This window comes from Lineus longissimus, chromosome 16 (genome assembly GCF_910592395.1).
Source record: "Lineus longissimus chromosome 16, tnLinLong1.2, whole genome shotgun sequence".
Classification (NCBI taxonomy): domain Eukaryota; kingdom Metazoa; phylum Nemertea; class Pilidiophora; order Heteronemertea; family Lineidae; genus Lineus; species Lineus longissimus.
Window position 1 is genome coordinate 9441636 of NC_088323.1, and position 15703 is coordinate 9457338.

At 41.4% G+C, this 15703-nt stretch overlaps 1 protein-coding gene and 1 long non-coding RNA gene across 8 annotated transcripts; one reads left to right on the forward strand and one right to left on the reverse strand.

The window, feature by feature from the left end:
- The first annotated feature begins 1077 nt into the window (after window positions 1–1077).
- LOC135500417 (uncharacterized) lies at window positions 1078–7638 on the forward strand. 6 transcript variants are annotated; one of them, XR_010449446.1, is made up of 6 exons: window positions 4040–4119; window positions 4610–4678; window positions 5285–5389; window positions 6161–6200; window positions 6587–6739; window positions 7260–7638. XR_010449446.1 is itself a non-coding variant. In XM_064791876.1 (5 exons), exons 1-5 carry the CDS (start codon window positions 1160–1162, stop codon window positions 7280–7282), a joined length of 294 nt encoding a protein of 97 aa, XP_064647946.1. In that variant the 5' UTR covers window positions 1078–1159; the 3' UTR covers window positions 7283–7638. The 6 variants fall into 6 exon arrangements, 2 of the variants coding, with proteins under 2 accessions (XP_064647946.1, XP_064647944.1); XR_010449445.1 differs by lacking the exon at window positions 4040–4119 and adding an exon at window positions 4126–4262; XM_064791876.1 differs by lacking the exons at window positions 4040–4119; window positions 5285–5389 and adding an exon at window positions 1078–1168.
- A 2481-nt stretch (window positions 7639–10119) lies between these two features.
- LOC135500871 (uncharacterized) lies at window positions 10120–12625 on the reverse strand. 2 transcript variants are annotated; one of them, XR_010449528.1, is made up of 5 exons: window positions 12348–12625; window positions 11831–12005; window positions 11185–11326; window positions 10573–10760; window positions 10120–10258 (listed from the first exon to the last, which is right to left on the reverse strand). It is a non-coding gene; the product is annotated as an uncharacterized LOC135500871 (long non-coding RNA). The 2 variants fall into 2 exon arrangements; XR_010449527.1 differs by having other exon boundaries at window positions 11765–12005.
- Window positions 12626–15703: the final 3078 nt, after the last annotated feature.

Here is a 15703-nt window from a genome sequence, read left to right on the forward strand (position 1 = left end):
CGAACTGCCGGTGTAAAAGTAGAAAATGTCCCCTGGAAAAAGTGTCCGGCCCTATTGTATTCTGCTATAATAATAATATTTTTATGGTCCTATTATCTGGTCTATCGAGACCATGACTGACAATGCAATAGCTCAGAGATTGAAGCGCATAATAGAATCCTTTGTTTCCCGGACATTCTATCCTAGGACACTTTAAACTTCTACACCGGTCCAGTGTAATCGTTATTGTAGTCCTCTGAAGATATCAGCCCGAGTCAGCTTGCAAGCACAAGGAAAATAGTGGAAGAGTACCCTCCCCTGATCCCCACCCATAAACGTGCCCGCCCACGTACCCCAACCACCACCACGCCTTTGGCTGCACATTGATTTTTTTACTCTCTCCGCCTCACGTTTGATTGGAAATGCCCCCAAGCTCAGGATGATAGGCCTACTTTTTCCTATTCCGCTGGGTGATGAGTCAACCGAACGTAATCACGACACCAACGGAGGTTCTTCGAATGCATTGCGAAAGTGACGAAATCAGCGCCTCTAGTCTCAAGATTGCGAAATGCCCCAATTCATTTGACTGACCTGCGAACCTACCGTCATATACAGTATCCCTTTCGCTTTCTATAGCACATGTATCTGTGTAGTGCCCAGCGCAATTGACGTGATGGAGTCCGACGTGTCTGACAGCAGCATCTCCAGTCAATTATACCGGGAAAACGAGCCCACGCGGTAAGGAACTGATAACGATACTCTAAAGATATGCTTTGTCTACATGGTCGGTGGATATAAAAACATGATTTGGGCCTAATCTATGCACTGTAGTTTTTCTACTCGAGTGTCTCGACCGATGCAATGCATGAACTGCAACGCGCAATATGCATTTGTTGTCATTTGAACAGCGCACGTGCGCTTGTTTACAATTTCATTTCACATGACCTGCTGCTGTCCGACACGTCGGACTCCATCATGTCCATTGCGCTGGGCACTACACAGATACATGTGCTATAGAGAAGCGAAAGGGATAGACCCCTACTGCATATGACGGTAGGTTGGCAGGTCAGTCGCTCGGTCGGTCGGTCGGTCGGTCGGTCGGCGTTTTTCCGGTTACCAATTCATTTGTCGTGATATATCGCTTACCATCGGGACGAAATGGATTCTACCAGTAACAATAATGATACAGGTAATAGCATGGTTAATGAAGATTTAGCAGGTATCAATATTATTGTGAAGTTTTCTTTACATAATCGACATTGGCGGCGTTTGGCCAACCAAACCAGCCAGCCCCTTTCGGTACAGCCTGCATACAATGTCAATAATATAGGCCTATGCACATGATGCTCAATATGCTCTGCCCTTGGATATTTCAAACCCCAGGTGATATCCATACTCTTCAGACGAATTGTGCCGTTAGAAAAAAAGAGCCCAATCAGAGCGTCACTCGGTATTAAATGCGAATTTCGCACGAGCAACACAATGGCTGATATTTATAAAAATAAGCAAATGCTTATAAGAATATGCTTGCAAGCATTTGCTAAACTCGTAAGTATTGGGTAAAAGCATAACCTTCTACTTGATTTCATATTCATAAAGCAAGCATTTACTAGAAGATCCTTGACTTGGAACTTATAAGCAAAGGCTTGTTTCCTCATACTACATAACAGGGTGAAATCTGATTTCTAGTATTGGAGTTGTGGTTAGGGACTGGTTGATTTCGGATACGGTAACCGATAAGACCTTGGGAATGTTAAAATGCTTTGTTATTGAGGACAAGGATGGCCTTGTCTACTTTTTGTTGTTGTTCATTTGTTGAATTCCTATGCAAGTTTTTCGTCCTTAAGATGTCCAACGAAGCAGCGGTTCATGATGTTAATGAAACTGATGAACAATCAAATCAGTCGCAGCTGCCAACGGTGAAATCAGGGTTTAATGGGGTCATATGGTATGCCCCCCCCCTTCACGAAAATGCTGAGCAATGTTTTAAAAAAAACCATTTAGCTTCAAACTTAAAAATATGTTCTTTTAGTCCAAATTATCTGTCGATTTGCTCTCTCAATCGTTCACCAATTTAAAAAATCTTGGTGTTAACCCCTGGAAATCTCTGAAAACTGCAGTGAGTGATATATTTATCAAGGAGTTTTGCTTCCACCGTTCCAGGGAAATAATCAGATATGTTGTTGATTGTTCTCAAAACAGGCGGGTTGAGAAATTCTGACATCAACTGCAACGCCCAACTGGAACCCTGGGTCTGATATACAGTCACATGTGGAACCTCTCTAAGCCGACACTTCTCTATTGAGGATCCGCTCTCTGTTAAGGACACTGCATCTGGTCCTTATTGAAGGCGGGTGGGCATTTCCGTTTAAAATGACTTCTGTGACCAAGACACCTCTCAATTAAGGACATCAGCTTTGTCAGTTCCGAGGGTGTCCTTAAAGCTGAGATAATATTGTTTATCGCAAGAGTGTCTCCATTCGTGTTTTCACCGCCGTCAGTGCCCCGCCATGAATTTTTCCTTAGTCAGCTAACCATTCCCCATTTGGCTCATTAACAGATAAAATTTTGATAAAACCATGATCCACATGATTTTCTTTGGGTGTACTCCTTTGGACGCCCGCAATTGGCAAGAAAGCAGCAATCTCCAACACTTCTGATGACCAGCCTGAGTTTCAAGCTTGGTCAGGAGCTACCTTGAAAATTCTAAGGATTTACTTATAAGCGTATGCTTTATACTTCTGTTTATAAATAAAGAACGAAGCAAATGCTTAGACTTCAAGCTATTGCTACAATACTTAAAAGCAAACACTTTTGCTTGTAGCATAAGCTTAAAAGTATAAGCTTTTCCTTGGGTTTTATGAATATGGGGGCTAGTAAATGCTTGAATGATGAATGATTGTCCTGCAAATAAAATAACTGACTTATTATGTTCTCTCCGAAAATTTGCAACATCAGACTGCATAAATTATGATGAAATATATGAAATATATGAACTATGGGTTGCCATTCCAACAATAATCTTCCGCATGGATCATGGGCTTGAATTTTGTATTTTGAATTCAGCATCCCATAGACAGTCACATGACAGTAATGTGACTGTTGGTGTAGCAAAAAATTAGGTGAAAAATAAAGCTACCAATGGCAATGCAAAGCTGAACATGTAAAAGTATCATCATCTCTAAAATGCGCAATCGGCAAAAAGCGCACGCTCACCCTTGCGCGATCTCGAGATTGCCGCGCAATTAAACGATCCTAAGAATGCGCAGAGCAATCTTAAGATGGCGCTAATCGGTAATTAGCGCGGAACACATCGAATGTAACTGAAATGAAATGCATGAACAGCAGGCAGCTGCTGTGCAGACTGACAGAGGTATAAAGTTATTTATGGACCCTTGACATTTAATAATAAGCGGAATCTTGATTTGTTTGCTTGTTTCACCTAGTATAGGAGATGGGTAGGCCTATTACTAGTATTGGTATTATTATGTTATGTTAGGTGAGCACACTCACTGACACTCACACTCGCGGGCCATCATGGCCATGGCCATGCAGACGCAGTGACAGTGTGGGCTATTATAAATCACATAAACTGTGAGATGCAAACTTGTGATATCGCGATATGGGTAGGTAATCATTAAGTGCATCTCACGGTTTATTATAAGCCCACAGTGTGACGACAATCACAATTGAATAATGTCGATGCCAAAATCATGAAATGCGAGTATCGTATAGCAAGGCTATAGTTTTGTCCAAGTTGTTATGTAATCTTGGAAATCTGGACTTTTACTACAGCAAATACATTACAGTCATAGGCTTACTCTGAAAAGGTTCCCTTCAAACTTGGTACATGTGCAAACAAAATTGACATTTGGATTGTGAAAAAAAAGGATGCAACTGTGACTCTTTCCCGTTTCCCTCTCTCTGCAACCAAACAATGGAGAGAATAAAGTTTTAATCCTTCTCGTATTGTTCTGGACACTCCCCACGCATGCGAGGAGTTTGGTCAGGGTCTTTCTCGAAACTGTCTATTGTACTGCCACAGCGTGAGAAGATGATGGTATGGTACAAATGTAGATAGCCGTGGTATCTAGCACTGCATTTACAGAAGCTTAGCAGCCCACCAGGCCAGGCCTACCGGTACATTGATTTAGTTAATGAATTATGAGTGACTTCCTCACGCACGCTGTTATTGTAACTGAACCACTGAGGACCAGGAATGGTTATTAAAAGTGGACCCACAATGATTATGATGACAGTACAGTACTGCCACTTTTTAAAGGGTAATTAAATTAGCGCCATGTCTGCATGACAGAAATAGTAAAATGGGGATACAAAGCAGACCTGGCGATATATTATCGTGCAATGTATTGTTAGCATCATTGGGAATTGCCATTCTAAATTTTAACTTCTTCATCTTTGCGAAAATTCTTGCTGCATAGCAGCCATCTTTGAAATCTTTTTTCTGATTTCATTGCCAATGGTTGTATGCAGAGGTACAAATAATACCCAAAAGATTGAGGAGCAGATACACTGCCACTAAAAGTGACTGACAATAATCTTCAGATTGTGGCATGTGACCTCTTTGCTAGACCGTCTGACCCAGATGTGTTTGCCTTCTCTTTTACAGGCTGCACCAGCAAGTAGGCCTGAGGCAACTTCTCAACCTGTGAACAATAGGAAGTCAGTCAAAGCTAAGGTATGTGTGTGACCAAGTTTCCATCACCGAATTCTTTTTAGACCTTGAGATTGTTCAGACTTAACTTGTCATGTCCAATCTGTCATCATGACTTTATGGGAAAACCTGTGGCATGTTTGTCAAGGTTCCACAGCAAAACATCCCCATAGCATAATGCTGCCACCTCCGTGCTTCACAGTCGGTACGGTGTTCTTTGGATTCCCCCCCCCCCCCCCCGTTTTGCCAAACGTACTGCTGGCTTCTTTCTTGCCCTGCAGCCTCGTAGTCCACTACGATGCAAGACCTTCTGGACAGTGGATAGTGACACATTTGTCTCTGTAGCTTCTAATTCCTGGCAGAGGTGTTTCTTGGTCGTCTCAGGGTTAATGTGCACCTTTCTAACCAATGTGGGCTCATCTTTGGCTGTCAGCTTGCGCTTTCTTCCTGACCTTGGTAAGGTTGCTGTTGTCCCTGGGTCCCTGTACTTCTGCTTTATTGTCTGAACTGACGCCCGTGGCATATCAAGCTGCTTGAAAATGGCTCTTAGTGAAGTACCAGACTGGTTCAAGTGGACAGGCGACTCTATCAGATCTTGAGAGTACTCCAGTCCCTTTTATACTGCTACAGTGGCGCCACCTGAGCTATGACATAATCATGATGGTCAACAGGTAGTGGAGACAAGATAAAAGTCATTGCATTGCCCACCTCAAGGCCAAACAACTAGTAGATAAGGTAGGTGTATGTAAACTTATGACACTCTGAAATATGCATTGTTCTCAAATAGAGCTCATAAAACAATAAAATGAAACAGAAGTATGTTTTTTAGTTGATGACGAGATGTGATGATAGACTTCCTGTAAACTATATACTATTCGTTCTGTAGTTGCAGAGAAAGAGACAGGGTTATATCATCCTTTGAATTGTATGTAAACTTTCGAGCGCGACTGTACTCTCTAATTTTTGCCTTGGCCTCCAGAAATAATAGTGTATTTTCAAATTCTTTCTTATCAAACCTGAGTGTGTGTTATTATTGCACCACCAATATCCAATTTGATAACGAGTACGCATGTACCCAATGGTTTGGTTGTCTAATTATCTAATTGTAATTTCTAATTCTAGTGTAAAAGTCAATAGTTCCCTTTTTTGTCATGGTAATGTTGTGGGCATTTTCTATTCTTGGCTCACATGGGTGAGCTTATATCCTTACGATTTCATCTTGTCCAGCATTGTTGGCTTTGACTTTGTCTGTCGTTAAGCACTTTTATCATATACCCAAGTGCAGTGATCTGGCAGACGTATATGATAAATAGAAAACTGCACGAGTGTCTGATCCGAGTATCCAGATTGCACTCGATGATTTTCTACGCAGGGCGAGAGCTTTTCAAGCCGTAGAAAATCATCTCGTGCAATCTGGATACTCGGATCAGACACTCGTGCGGTTTTCTTATTGTACATGTACATGTAAGAAGCACTATCAATGGAAACACGTACCACTTTTTTCAGAAAAGAAAAGCCAGCAAGGGAAAAGCAAGCAAGGCGAAGGGTTAGAAATTTTTATTAGATTCAAGTTGCCGTGTTGGAAATAACAGTGGTCATAAGATATATAGAAAATGTAGCACTTGTCTTCATGGCATCATTGCATCACATCATCAGAAGGATAGGATTTTTGATAGAAATTTGCAACCATAAGCTGATTTAGAAATTTAATTTGCGGAGCAAAAACAAACAGTTATGTGATATTTCCATTGAAATAATGGACTCCTCGGAGTGCATGATGCAATGAGATTACAAAGAAACATTTAGCCAAATGTTCAGTTGTTGAAAGGTTTAATGAGGAACTGACCCCTGTATCCTCATATCCAATCGGGGGGGGGGGGACAATTTGGTCGCATGGCCATCAGAATGAAATGTAATTGACTTATTTTGCAGGAGACTATTGCGCAGCTGAGAGAATAGACAACTACGACCCCAAAAACAACACGTATTACATAAAGTGGCCAGGATATGATGCGTCCCACAACTCATGGGTGAAAGCGGAAGATGTAACTTCTCCTCTCATCTCTTCTTACAAAGAAAAATTAGGTAAATCATGATTGAAAGGATTATGGCTGTGTGCTCTATGCAGTTGATGTTGTAGTGGTTGTGAGTCAGGCTGATGCAGCAGTTTCTTAGAGGTAGTGCCCAATTCGAACAACTGTAGCTTATCACATAATTATCGTTTATCAGAATTGTGGAGTCAAAAGGAAGGATTGACAATCAATTTATTGAAATTCCTTCAGATGATACATTAAAAGATGTCATAAAACTCACCTGTCCATTCAAAAGGCTTTTGTATTGCAATTACAGAACGGTTTCTATTCAATAAAAACACTTCGCTGGTGAAAACATTGTTGGGAACACTTCAAAGCAGTGGAAGTCTTTGGTTCAAAGGCATCTCAAACTAGTATGAGGTTGCAGCATGAATGCAGTGTAATTGAGATTTGCTTGTTTTCTTCGCCTTTATTCCATATATTTTGGTAGTGTACCCTTGAAGAAAATGATATGATGTCGTGTGATACTAATATCTGCATAATAGTGGTTCTTTTAATTTCCTCTATTTTAGGTTCCGGAACGCACAAGAAGTGATGCACCTCATGTCTTTCGATTGTTGAAAAAATTGATGTGAATTTGTGCAAATCCTCCCGCCTGTGTTTTTTTGTTAGTGGAATTCACGTATTTCGGTATTCCTTCTTCACCTCCACGCATTATTCATTCTGACATAAACTCACATGATCACTTTTGATGAAAGATTACATAATGGATAATATTGAATTGGCACAAATATAGTAACAATGTAAACTTATCATATCTTTCAAAGGTCTCATTAAAAGTAAATGTAAGTTACATGTACATGTACTGTGGAATTATTGTTTTTTCAGACAATCTGTGGCTGTTGTATACATGTATCATTCAATAAACGTGGCGTTTTTCATATTATTAGATACATATAGTCTTGCCTTTATCTTTGCTACCTCACAGCGACTTGACTACATGTATTATAAGGGACCATCTCAAAAGTATTTTGAAGCCTAAAAGACTACGGGTAAGTCATTTAGTCTTTTTGAGTGTGGTCACACCCAAGACTAAGTGACTTGAGTCATTTTTGCTTAAAAAAACGTACCTGTGAGATGGTCCCTGAATTCATACCTTGAGACAATATCCAGACCGGCACTTGATACTGAGTTCCTCTTGAACTGGCATCAATAGAGAAGTCTGGCTACATGTGCTAGGATTGCAAATTACAGCGTACTTTACATGTACATTGGACTTGGAGCCTCCCTCGGTGGATACCTCTAATAAGGACACTGGTGCTGAATTGGTTTGGGTGGAATGCAACCAGGACGCCTTTCAATTGCAGACGATATTGGAGTGTCCTAACAGCAAGGTAACACTTGACCTTAGACAACGTCACGTCCAACAAGAATACACCTGCCACATACGGAAATACTGCCTTTGAAGACGTCATTCAGAATGTTTGGGTTACTTAAGGATTTGTCACACCCACCCAAAATATACACAAGATGTCATTGAAAATGCTTTAAAAAATGTCACATCCCACCTGATCATGAATACGCCGGACCGTATGGAAATACCGTCTCTGAAGACGTTATCCAGAATGGTCGGGTTACTTTCGACACAATGTCACATCCAACCTGAATACGCCTGATCGTATGGAAATACCGTCTCTGAAGACGTCATCCAGAATGGTCGGTTTACTTTCGACACAATGTCACATCCAACCTGAATACGCCTGACCGTATCGAAATACCGTCTCTGAAGACGTCATCCAGAATGGTCGGTTTACTTTCGACACAATGTCACATCCAACCTGAATACGCCTGATCGTATGGAAATACCGTCTCTGAAGACGTCATCCAGAATGGTCGGTTTACTTTCGACACAATGTCACATCCAACCTGAATATGCCTGATCGTATGGAAATACCGTCTCTGAAGACGTCATCCAGAATGGTCGGTTTACTTTCGACACAATGTCACATCCAACCTGAATATGCCTGATCGTATGGAAATACCGTCTCTGAAGACGTCATCCAGAATGGTCGGTTTACTTTCGACACAATGTCACATCCAACCTGAATACGCCTGACCGTATGGAAATACCATCTCTGAAGACGTCATCCAGAATGGTCGGTTTACTTTCGACACAATGTCACATCCAACCTGAATACGCCTGATCGTACGGAAATAATGATGTCATTCAGAAGAGTTGGGTTTACCTACATGTACGATATAATGTCACTTCTAACCAAAATACTGCAGCTGCATATGGTATGTAATTCAGAATGATGGTTTACTTGAGACAATGTCACATCCAACCAGAATACACCTACCGCATACTGAAGTATGGTCTTTGAAGATGTCATTCAGAGTAGTTTGATTTTTCTCAGTAATCCAACAGCCTGCTACATGTATACATGTACATGCAGGACAATACAATGGTCAGTCACTTCAAAGCGTGGCCTTCAGGGGATGACACAAGGACAAGGGCAACTTGAATACACAAGCTTTCTCAGTCAAGATGAGGCAGATGCTACTTGACCATTCACATCTTTGACACCTGTCTGCTCATTTCCGGCAAAAATTGATGTTTCTTTATACATGTAGGCAGCCTGATAGTATCAGCTGTGTTCACCCAAGGTGAGCAACAATGAAAACAAGTGCATGTAATTTGATGCAAGAATCATTTTATTGCTGCTTAAATTCACATTCAGCCAGTAATACAAATCTGCTTATACATAATTGGTGGATTCACAATATATCAGATTACACAAAAGGCATTTTCCAAGGTCCCTAGTGGTCCGGCAATAATTCTAAGTCGTTTTGGGAGTTGCAGGACATCAGCCTAGCCCCCTGCGGTCAGATAAAAAAATTAACCAGCAGCAGGTACCCCTCTCATGGCTAAGTTTGTCCCCAGGGCCTGAACATCGCTGTATCGTCGAACAGTTGGCAGATTCCTGAGCGCCAGGCGAGCAAAAAAACTCTCACTGAACAGTTTTGCCTCAGTTGACACTTTTTGCCATATGACGTCATTTTAGGGTCGTCACAACACCTGATTTGTGGCGTAGTTTCCCAATAAACTGCATTGGAAGTTCGAACTTTCACTAGAAAAAGTCACCTTATTCACAAACATGCTTCTTGAGAACCTCTGCAAGGGCCTTAAGAGATGCCACAGAGTTCCGAAAACGTTAGCATCTCGTGGCATACTTTGTTAGCTTCGAGTGACATTTAGGGACACTATACCCTTTTAGACAAACTTAGACCAAATCAAGTCGAAAAAGATCGGGATTTCTGAAATAAATCCGGCCTCAAAGGGTTAATCACACGTACTCAATGCCAATGTCATCACAATCCTCCTCCTCAGAGCTAGACCCATCCTCCTCCGAAGTTGATTCTTCACCACCAGGTTGCACCTCCCCTTCCTCAAAATACACCACGATCTCTATGTCAGTGTCTATACATTCAAATACATCTGTTGCTTCTAGGAGAAGGTCTGTGTAGAATTCCTTTGATTCCAGCAGCAACATCACCAATCCATGGTTTTCTTAAATAGAAGGAGAGCTGGACATTAAAATTCTTAAGTCATCAACAAAGGTAATGCACATACATCTGCAAACCAATAGTTTATGTCTGTCCAGTTAGATTAATGAAAGGCATTCGGTTTGAATTAATCAAAAGCAGGGCGTAGTACATTTGTATTAGTAAACTGAACCTGAGCTGGGAAAGAACGAAGTTGCAATCAGATCCAGATCCGCATCCACAGCCCAGGTCAATTCAGAGGTAGTGCCACAGCAAGACAAGTACATGTATGCATCAACCTCCACAAATGTTGGGTAAAAATAATTGCATGGCCACTACCTTGGTTTTTGATGGCCTCATTGTTCACGGTGTTGATTCTGTCTTCCAAGGTGTTGATTTTTTCTTGAAGAAAAGAACAGTTGATACCATCTCTTGAATGAGCACAGGCAATTCCTCGATGTACCTGGTCATGTGTTCATGTATATCAACTATTTTCTTCTTCAAAGCAAATGTTTCTCCCTTGTTCCCTGAATTGAAGAAACAAATATTAGGACTACAGGCTAAAAGTTTCTTGCTCCATCCCTCCTACATGTACATACGAAACGCTGGTAAAAATACATGCTGGATATGTCAGAAATGTGACTATAAGATTGAGGCGCAACTTAACATTTTACTTGCAACCAATGCTACATTGCAACCAAATTGTGTTAAATGTACAAGGTAGAATGTACTTTACATCACTTGAAGACCAATGTACCAGTAAGCCTAGAGCAAAATGCCGACCCAGGCTTTAAACCTCAAATTGCTTGATAAACAACAGCTGGATCAATTTCTCTGAACAATCGAAAATGACTGCAGGACATTACCACTTGGAGTTATTTGTGTCCTGGACTTTGTGTTACATGTACTAAGTGAAGTTTGTGGGTAAATGAATATGAAGTGAATGCCAACCTGCAGGATTATGCCAAGGCAACAAATAGTCCTCTTGCGTGACTTCGTCCACAGAAACATGACAGCAGACTAACACAATGCTGAAGTTGCTTTCTCTCCTTTTCAAGACGCTTTCGTAGAGAAGCCCGACTCTTTGAAGCATCTGAAATGAAATGATAAACTTTTAAACTGATCGATATAGCAGTGAACTCGACATGCATCGTAACTGCACAAACTGCTAATATGAAGAAAGCCCCTTTAATACTGTCGTGTTAATTGCTATCTTTCAAATCATGTCATGTTATTTAAACCAATGAACTTTATAAGAATCTGAAAAGAATGAAAGTGTGTATATAATTAAATTGAAAAACTCCCGAAGATAGGGCAGAAGGCTGGAAAACCTGGTCAACAAACTGGGTTGACCATGGCACAAGGGAAAACCGTGGTGTTCTTGCAGCTTCTATCTTCAGCTCCAGACTCTGAATCACATTCTAGAGAACAAATTGTGTTTTGATTAAAGAGCTGTGTTCCTTCAGTTATTTTTAGTGCCTGTTACATGTACACTTTGAAAACAAATTTATCTCCTATAAATATATCATACCTGAAAACAGCTGACGACGCACATGAGACACAAACTGCACATGATGAACTATGTTTTCCCATTTACCTAAGTATTGACCTCAATACTGGCTCCTGCACCTCCTCCCAACTCTCCTCTTGTCTTTGCTTCCAGTCAGCATGCGCAACAAAATGCCTTTTCTTCCATTCAGATTCAGTGCCTGGCACTTCAGTACTATTGGAAGCCCGAATCCCATTCAGAAGCTCCATAAGTTCAGCTCTCACTGTAAATTAAAAGTGCATTGATGAATACTACCGGGAAAGAAAAAAAAAGTTCCTAAGTGTTGATTCGAAAATACCATTATTTGCCTTAATCAGCAGCCAGTGTTGCCCAATTAACCTTTAAAAAAGAATAAATCATTTGCAAACTATAACCTGACTTGTGATCAACACAAAATTCAAAATTTAGATGAATCGGTTCACGTCGTTTGACCTCTGCAGCCGTAAAAAGTATGGTAGGTCAAATCGGAAACTTACTCCGTATAAAATACACAACTTGATTTGTGTCTTGGAATAGAGCCAACTAGCTGATGAATAAAAATACCTTAAAAAGACAAATCACAAACCTTGCTGGAACACTTGAAATCGAAAGGTGCATCGATTTCTACTTCATGATTACTTGGTTGCAATTCCTCAGGAAAGTCCTTTAGTTTCTCTGGAAAAACAAGCAATTTTGAAATTAAGGCCAAATGCAGATTACGCCAGAAAAGATGCAATTTCTTCCATGGAATTTCTTACATAAAAAGGGTGGAAAAGACTAATTTTTCTGGTTTGATTTTAAAGATTGGTGAGAAATTTTAAAGAGGTATAGCAGTGATAGGGTTGGATTTGTAGGCATAAACCATTTGTCCAGAACATGAAATTATCAGTTAATTGCACTAATGTAAGCCTCGTCTAGCAGCAATATTTTTCCATGTATAAAGCCTAATTGAATATTGCTGGCTCAGACGAGGTGAAGGCATTTGTCAACCAAAAACAATCTACCTGTCGTTGAGGTTTTCTTCCCTTTTCTTTCTCTTCAGGGAACTGATGGACCATCTATAGCACCATTGATGTCCCTGGATGGAGCCTTCACATCTGGCTTTAAGTTCTTTTTAGGATAGGTTTTCCTCTTTCTCCTGCGATAGGAGGCAGCCAACTCTTTGATTCGTGCATAATGCCCTGCATTCTCACAAGAAGGATTGTCATCATTACCATTGGATGATGCTGAAAAACAAACACATAAAGTGACAAATACTAATAATAGTCAAAACTATGACTTAGCCTAGACAAAATACAGCCTCCATGCAGGCTACACTCGATTTATGATTTTAACGAACACGAAGCTTTAGAAGGCCTTAAGACAACTTCAGACAATGCCAATAGTTAAAGGGGAGGCGCCTGATTGGCCACATCCTTGTCAATGAACCTACATGTGGTGGCAAAACAGGAAGACACAAGGTTGACCTCGGGATGAGCAGAGCCTAATCAACGATAGCCCATTTGAATACTCTCGATGTTCTACGCTCCGATCCGCCATTGAGTCGAGTATCTGCGCCAATAAAGGTAGGGAATTCCTGCGCAACGAGTTTAAGCTTACTACTATGCAGATACGGTCTATCGCAGTGCTATTTTTAGGAATGTCTAACGTCAGGGATGTAGCCGGGGGGGGGGGGGGGGTCAGGGGGGTTCGAACCAACCCCAGCTTGAGAAAAGGATCCGCTGAGGACAGTCAAAAATACTTTTCTACTGAGTTTTGTAACACCCATGATTCTATCCAAATGGGCCATTGTACGATAGAGTGACAGGCCTTTTAATTACGTGGAGACCTCTACACCCTGTATTTTTTTAGCCTATTTTGGGGGACATGTTTTTTTTGCTTTTTGGCTTAATTTGGAGACATTTCATCATGCCAATTTGCCTGAACAGCGATGTCATAAATCAAAGTTAGTGACTGATATCACCACATACACCTGAAAAATCATAATTTTAGGGGAAAACTTTAAAATGAGGCCATTTGGATGAGATTTGGTTATGTTAGGGGTCAAAAAACGCTTCAGGGGGGTCATATTTAAAAAAAAGAAGAAAAAACCCACCTAATTTGGGGACATCCTGTACGGTGTAGGAATCATGTAATTGAGAGGCCTGAGTGACCTTATACAGTCGTTCGTAACTGGGAGTGCTGACCTGCCAGATTTCGGTCTCATGTTCACGGGCTTAGCGCCTTCGTTGCTCAAGAAATAGGCGAAGAACCCCCCCCCCCCCCCCCCCCCCCCCCCCCCCCCCCCACTGCGATATCAGGCTACGCCCCTGAACGTTCACGTGATACATGTTCTATGTTATTTTCGAATTGGTCAATCACTGTGCATGCATGAGGTGACTTGTGACAAGACATCACATTGAAATAATTAATGCGATGACAGGGTAATCGGCCTGGGAAATATTGAAACGCCACCATATTTGAGGCCACAATTCATGAATTACCTCTTTTGGCAGAAGGGCAGGCACGCCGGTCTAAGTCAATGAATGTGACACACAGGGTAGGCTAGGCCTAGGGGGTGGGCATGGTGGGGGGGACTAGGCCTACCATTACATCAATGTGATATGTCAATGATGACAAATAAAGATGAAGATGTCCACGCATCGAGCATTTACATACATTTACGGCAGCAGCATGGGGATGCATCTCATTCATCAATACAGGTGGTAGGGCTAGCTAGGCACGTGCCCTGCTGGGCCTGGGCCGGGGCTGGGCGACGGCCATGCTTTTTTCTCAGATCGATTTAGGACAATTAGGTGACAAAAAAACAACACCTTTGGCGACCATCTGGCTATACTTACCACCAAATTCCATGGTCATGATATTTGATGCGGTCCTAACTATGACATGGTCTACGTTTCATAGCCTACCGGTACTTCAAACCGTAAATAGCAATGGAATTGAGCAAAACTGAAATACTACAACACCATCCGATAAATCGAATGCCGCGCGTTCTGTATCCCGCGAGATCTCGAAACTACTGCGCACAGGCGCGAGAAATTATATAATAGCTCAATTGCCCCGGCCCCCTACCCCTTCAATTCAGCTCAGGCCACCTCGACTAACTACCTCCATCCCCCCCCCCAAATGTAAAATGATATCGTTTTTAGATTTGCTGTCGGTGTAGTCTAGGTTCGTTTGTCAGTCAAGGGGGCAACCGAACGGGGGGGGGGGGGGGGGGTCTCTAAGTTTCACGTGCCTGTGCTGCTGTTTTAGTAGCGGCAGAGGCAGTGGCTAAAAAAGTAGCACGAGAAACGAGGATGAGCTGATATAGTTCCCCAGTAAAATGGGTTGCCGCAAATATTGACAACTTTAAAACTGTCGAAAACTTGCGTGAAGATTAATCAGAATAATTGAAGAGTCATGAAACTATATGATTACTACAAACCTAATGCAAATCTAAAACATTCATACGGGCTGGTTTTGCGAATAGATGGATACCTTTGTTTACAAAATGACGTCACTCTGACGTCACGCATAACTTAAAAGATACTTCGTTGCTATAGTTCATCATTATCCCACTGTAGCGCAATGTCTGTTTAGTTCCACCCCTAGCTGAAAGGTGGGACAGCCTGATTTGGATCGTGGGATATGTACGTTATAAGCCACTAATACCAATCGTAGATATACCACTATTGTTTGCGGAGAATGCACTGCCCTGCGACACACACAACAAAATGCATGTCCTCGTTAGATTACTGTTTCTATAACAAAATAGTGTCATCTATTTCAAACCAAACGTGCATCAATGATTGTATTGAAAAGATTGATTTAAAAAAAACAAATTATGAGCTTATTTTTGTATCGATTGCTTTGAAAAGGTGATCGATCACGTGAAATCGATTCCTAACCCCATATGCGCCATGTTGGGCCAAAATATATGGTATGAATTTTAATCCCCAA